At 34.6% G+C, this 6,418-nt stretch overlaps 1 protein-coding gene across 2 annotated transcripts; it reads right to left on the bottom strand.

The window, feature by feature from the left end:
* Window positions 1–1,570: 1,570 nt before the first annotated feature.
* Window positions 1,571–5,828, bottom strand: LOC107805857 (uncharacterized). Of its 2 annotated transcripts, none has more exons than XM_016629952.2 (6): window positions 5,396–5,828; window positions 5,039–5,289; window positions 4,770–4,842; window positions 4,105–4,258; window positions 3,495–3,719; window positions 1,571–2,952 (listed from the first exon to the last, which is right to left on the bottom strand). In XM_016629952.2, the coding sequence occupies exons 3-6, from the start codon at window positions 4,828–4,830 to the stop codon at window positions 2,667–2,669; spliced, it is 726 nt and encodes a 241-aa protein (XP_016485438.2). In that variant the 5' UTR covers window positions 4,831–4,842; window positions 5,039–5,289; window positions 5,396–5,828; the 3' UTR covers window positions 1,571–2,666. The 2 variants fall into 2 exon arrangements, with proteins under 2 accessions (XP_016485438.2, XP_016485436.2); XM_016629950.2 differs by having other exon boundaries at window positions 4,770–4,839.
* Window positions 5,829–6,418: the final 590 nt, after the last annotated feature.

The following is a 6,418-nucleotide window of genomic DNA, read 5'->3' as shown; positions in this document are numbered from 1 at the left end:
TCTAAAAATGTTTTTTTCCCCAATTTGGCTAGAATAGATTATTTAAAAAGATAATAACAATTTTTTTTATTAAACATGCCACGTGGTCAAAAAATATCCGCATGGCAACAAATGTATCATACTTCCTCTGACTGAGGTCAAGGTGGCGAAGTCCTTCAAACTGTCAAGTTGGAAGGGTAATTAAGACCAAAAATAGTTAAGATGTCCACTAAATAAAAGGCAAAATACATAATTTGTCATCTGATCTATGGCCCAAATCCCCCTTACACATTTTCTGTGGACGATAATAATATTACACACGCAATATTTCTAAAGTGTATCTAGTACACATCACATTTGACAGATGGCACGCACGTATTTTACACGTAAAAAAGGCGGGTGAATGTAAAACTTTTGGGTCTTAATCATTACTTAAACGTCATATGTCCAGTCTTTTTTACTTTTAAACTTTTTTGAGTCAATTCTTCTTTTTCTATTTTTAACTATTTCATCTCCAAATAATTTGGTCCCTTTTCCACACCCTACCATCCCACACGTTTTCCTCTTCCCCTGGCCACCCACTTTATCTTCTCCATAGATTAAACTCTAAAACACAACAATAATTGTAGAGCTAGATCCAAGTTCTAAATTAATAGTCATCTCCTCCAAGATTTAACTCTTTCAGATCTGCTAATGAAATCAATGACTAGTTTTTCTATATTTTTTCATAATTTTATTTTCAGATCTGCTGATTCTTTCTCTGACTTCAATTTTTTTTTTTAATTGAATGGGTTTGAAAAGGGGGTTTATAGTGTTTGTGAATTTTGCTCTAAAAATTAATGGCGGTAGTGGTACTGTTATGACAATGGTGATTTTAGTAATAAAAAAAAATTGTAGAAGAAGATGGGCATCTTTAGCTCTTATTCATCTCTAAGAGTTTAAGCTCCATTGACAATATTGAGAAAATGGGACACGGTACTACTAACTATGGCGTTAATGGTGGAAAGATTGTGGAGAAGATGATTAAGTGGGTTAGGCCAGGGGGTGGGGGGGGGAAGGAATTACTAAAAGCGGGAAAGGGGGATCTTTTTTATTTATTTTTTCTTTTTTTAAAGAAGAAATTTTAATTATGGTGTAAATTAGGTATTTTATTGTATTTTCTTTCTGTTTTGACACGTGTCACGATATTATTGGTGCGTGATATTACACATATTTTGAAAAGTTGGTCAACAAAAAGATGGTGTGTACTAGATACACTTTAGAAAGGTTGCGTGTGTAATATTATTATCGTCCACTGAAAGTGTGTAAGGGGGATTTGGGTCATAGGTCAGGTGGCAACTTATGTATTTTGCCTAAATAAAAAGTGGCAAGTTGGGGGGTCTGATATATTATTTTGCATTAGTTGGTCTTTTGTGCACTCAATAAAAATCCTACGACTCTTAATTTGTCCAAAACAAAAGTTGTTTAACGTCACGATTGATGTTAAATAAACTTAAACTAACAAAACTGATACGTCACGATTGATGTCGCGGCAAAATTCAACAAGGCCAGTATGCAAAGTTAGCAATCAGGTATAAACATTTCCAGGAGGCAAAAAAAACAAAACCTTCAGTTATCAAAGCTAATATCATCACTGGAGGTGAGAGCTGCTTTGCTTACTGTCTAAAATGCAGTTAAAAGACATAGTAAAACAACTCTTCACATAACTACCTCAGCAAGGGTCGGCAATATCGTTTTCATTGTTGAATGATTTATGAATGGAGTAACTGTATATTATCTCTACTATTCACATATATCAACCAATTCAATGTCATACTGGAGCCATGAATCTTGGCGGGGCTGGAGGCCTACCATTTTTCCCAAGGCTGCATCGACAAAAGGCACGAACATAGAAACTTTTTAAGCGTTGGAATCACAACGAACAAGTTTAAAAGATGTACATTTCAGCAAGGATTTGTATATACCCCAAAGATGGTGGAACAGTTAGTCTTCTCTTTTCACCAACATGCATATATACCTGTACGACTTAGTTTAGGGACGAATAAGAGACAGTATAATAGAACGCTTCATATATACAAGGATACAGTTTCGGTCCATAAAAATGATTACCTTCAATGCCAATGTTCAATCCCTTTATCATGTTCTTGTCAACTGATCAAAGACAGCAAATAAATATGAAGAGGCACAACTTGTATAGGGAAAGGAATGAAGAGAACTTTCTGGAAAATCATGGGAAGACCTAAAAAAGTCCACCGAAACTGTATATACTCCTAGAATTTGGAGTTATAACATTCACAAAAGAAAGAAAAAACCAATATAGGAACTTCAACTAAGAAAGAATAAGAATAAGAAGAACTGTGCTTAAGTAGGTTCGAGAATCTATGAAAGGACATCTAAGGCTAAGTTTACGAAGTAAAGTCAATTACTGAGAGAAGTGGTGATCTCGTCTTGCTTCGTAATGTTGACCCCACGGAGCGGTAGCGAAGGAGACAACAAATGGATGGAAATTCTCTACTTTATGGCTGCCGCTCTGTGTGTGTGAGTGAGAAAGAGAGAGAGAAAGAGTGAGAGAGAGACCTAGACGGAATCTATGGGAAGCTTCACCAATGTTAGAACCAATGATAACTCAGTAGTGATACTAGCATTGTGTTTGCACCACCTCTATCTGAATTATCAATAGAGTCAAGTCACCTATGCTTTCTTGTGGAAGCTACTTTTCCATCTTGCTTTCCCTTCACCAGCACCTCAAAAGTCACTCCATCTGATAATGTAAGTACCTGTGGTGGTGATGTGGCACTCTTGGTGATCTCCTTAGGATTTGCAAGTGAGCTTTGATTTTCCATCTCCAATTGAGATGATGATATATTTGAGTCACAACGATTTGCTTGGTTCTCAATCTTCCTTTTCTTTTCTTTCTTTCTGTCCTGAGAATGGCACATTTCAGTTACTGGTTCGAAACTTTTGTTTGGAGCTCTGCATATTCAAGTGCAAGTCAGAACTTAAGCATGCCTCAGAAGAGGCTTTTAACAACAAAAGTACAATCGTACAATAAAATTAAATACTCAAAATATTTTTCAAATATTTATAGCCTAATTTAAAATTTTCAACTATCAAACATGAAACATATTCACATATGTATTTTAGGTCTGCAGTTTGTTTTGCTTCACACATGGGCTTAATTCTTTTCTCTGCACCAGATACAAAAAATATTTTATTTCTTTTGCTGCATACAAAACATTTACTACTAATGAATAGTTATGAGACCGAAAACAAAAATAAATTGAGTGAACCATCTAATCTAAAGATAGAACTTCTTTATTTATTTGTTTAGTCTAAGTCTACAACAGACACCAATAAAGCTTATAACAACCATGTTATGAGGCCTACATAAAGCAGCCATTTTCAGAAACCAGTCTATTCCATTATCAAATTCTATAATAGCTACAATGTATACAAGTATTTTAAATTAGGACAAAAGGAGTAGTGTAACACAAAGATTATTGTGCAAAGCAAACCTTGGCAACGTCATTCCATCTGATAATGTAAGTATCTGATGACATGGCACTCTAATTGATCTCCTTAAGAGTTGCAAGTGAGCTTCGATTTTCCATCTCCAACTGAATGACGAAATATTTGAGTCACAACGGTTTTCTTGGTTTTCAATCTTCCTTTTCTTTTCTTTCTTTCTCTCCTGAGAATGGCACATTTCAGTTACTGGTTGGGGACTTCTGTTTGAATCTCTGCATATTCAAAAGGGCAAGTCATCAAGTGAAACCAATTATGTGAACCAGATTTTCCGGATAACTTCCTTTTTCTCTTTAATTCTTTTCTTGCTCTTTTATCATGTGAACCAGATTTTCCGAGTCATTTCTTTTCCCTTTTACATATCAATTTATGGATAAATATTAGAGGGAGTCAAACAAGACTACCTTAACAGAGTTTTAAATTATACTTGATCCTGGTATATCTTGCTCTGGCAGTACATTTTCTTCAAGTAAACTAAATTCTATTTGATAATGCATTTTCTTGAAGAAAAGTTTACAATTGTAGGGATGAGGATATGAGCAAGTTATATAATACTGTCAGAAGGGAAACACCTGAAAGGAAAAGATAAAAAAAGCTTACTTTCCAGTGATTGATTTCTGACATGGAATTATAGCCAGTGGACAGTTGCCTTTGTTCATAGCCTTTGGTGTATCTTCTTTGAGTCCGCAATCAGTTGCTATATCATTAAAACTTGAACCTCTCCCGTCAACTGGAAGCAAAAGCCCTATTTTGCCTAGAAAAAAACATCTTTTGAAACTGACTAATGAAGCACAGATAACTAGTTTGGGATTTTTTTTTACAAGGTCAAGTTTACTAGCTTGGCTTTGATGCATAGTTGTTGTACAATTATTTAAGCAAGAAGACAAGTTGTTTTGTTCATCGAATATAATCCGCACACATGTCACACTGAAGAAAGATGAAAGTTCATATTAGCTATATTGGATCAGCTTTCCCTATAAGGTTCCTACAGTAGATATGTGATGAGACTACTATCATCAAAATAATATACTGGATCAGCTCACTCTACTAATGGTTCCTATAATAGATATGTGATCAGCTCTTTCGCATGGAGATTACAAAGACCTATGTCTCGTAAAAATATCCATTTTCTGACATTTCTAAAGACTACTGCCTCATTTTTAGCCTTCCCAGCCAACTTGTAAGATTTACAAATTTATACAACTATTAATTTCCAACAACTTATAAAACAGACAGCAAATATGATATGACAGCATTTCGCGCACCTGCATCATCATCGAAGCTGTTGATCCATTGGCGCCTATTATCATCTCTCACATACTGCATTGCTAATATCTTCTTGACCAGAATGAAATAGTAAAGGAAAAGTGACAGTATATGATTAAGCATCAAAATAATCCATTAACACAAAAGTAAAAGCTAAAATGGAAGGACAAATTTTGAATTTTCTCTTTCGGATAGTGTAGTGAAATATAAGGACATGTCATGTTACCAAAATATACAACCGAAAACTACACTCAAGAATGAAGGATACACTCCAAGTTCATCAGTTCCAGTACTTTTACTGCTGGTTCCCTTGGAAGGGAGGTAATAACGGGCGAGGTGGATTCCACGTGGACCGACAACTGAGAAAACAACATCATCAAACTCCTCGAACTCAAGATCCAACTGACAACAATGAATTTCCTTGCACAACGAGCAGATTGAAATTGGAGGCCGACTGCCAATAGCACATCGCACTATCGATCTTGATTTCCACAATCCACTACGCTCCCCTAGTGTCGCCTGCAATCGTCATCCAAATTCATTCCACCACCTTTTTAAATTTAACAATTACCCAGTAAAGGAGATAGAAACTCATTTGATAATTAAGACGGTTAAGTAAATAAACCTGTGAAATCCGAACACGCCCTTTATTATTATGCAACTGTAGTGTGTACGGTCCCTGGTTCTATGAGAAGATACAAAATCTTGGAATCAAATTGAACATAAAAATTGGACCGTTCTGCTATATACAGAGAAATTAAGTTTGAGCCAATCATTTCTTTCACATAATTATGTGGCAAACAAGAAATTAAAAGAACAAATCAGACATTTGACAAGAAACGATCAAACATTACCATTATGAAAGAAATGCATTTACATAAAAGAAAGTTTCCATATAGTTCTCCCTATCTATCCACGATCATGTAGTCAAACAGATGGGAGGAAAATAAACAAAGCACAAAATGGGAAAAAAAAAAAATCAAACCCCAAAACGCCATATTTGGGTGTTGAGAAACTTTGCGCAAAGATGCAGAGCGGAGCTTGGAAGGTGAAGTGCGACGTTTCCTATTCTCCATTTTTAAAAGGGTTGTGGGGTTTATGTAAAGTACTCTTCATTGTCACTGGTTTTCATTTCCCGCGCTTTTTTCTGATTTGTTCTTTGTCTTTATTTGCCAAACTAGTTAATTTGTTCATAAAAGTAATTAAAATTTGTTTAAATAGCTATGTTGTAATTTATAATTAAAAAGATCAATCTTTTAGTTATCACATAAGTGGCTTAAAATTATTCATAAAGAATTCAAAAGTCATCATCAAAATTGAGTAAATAATATAATACTTGTATGTTGGTATTTTCTTCTCGTATTTTACAAATAATATCTAATGTATGCTATAGCGAAGTAAGTATAATCAAAATAATTCTAAGTTCTCTTACTGAAAAAGGAAAATGAATGTTCTCCAACAGTAACATGATCGATTATTCTTTCATATAATTACATTTTCAAAGTTAATTACTCATCTCTAATATCATTAATTCTCGCTTTATTGTTCATTTTCTTAATGAGATTCAAATGTACAGAACCTTTAACATCATGTTATACATCATAGTCTTTCTTAGAATCATGGTCGGTCAATATGAAGACTTGAGACG

Source organism: Nicotiana tabacum, chromosome 5, assembly GCF_000715075.1.
Source record: "Nicotiana tabacum cultivar K326 chromosome 5, ASM71507v2, whole genome shotgun sequence".
In the NCBI taxonomy this organism is placed as follows: Eukaryota; Viridiplantae; Streptophyta; class Magnoliopsida; order Solanales; family Solanaceae; genus Nicotiana; species Nicotiana tabacum.
The sequence above is the reverse complement of the archived record's forward strand: the minus strand, read 5'-3'. Positions and strand labels throughout refer to the sequence as shown.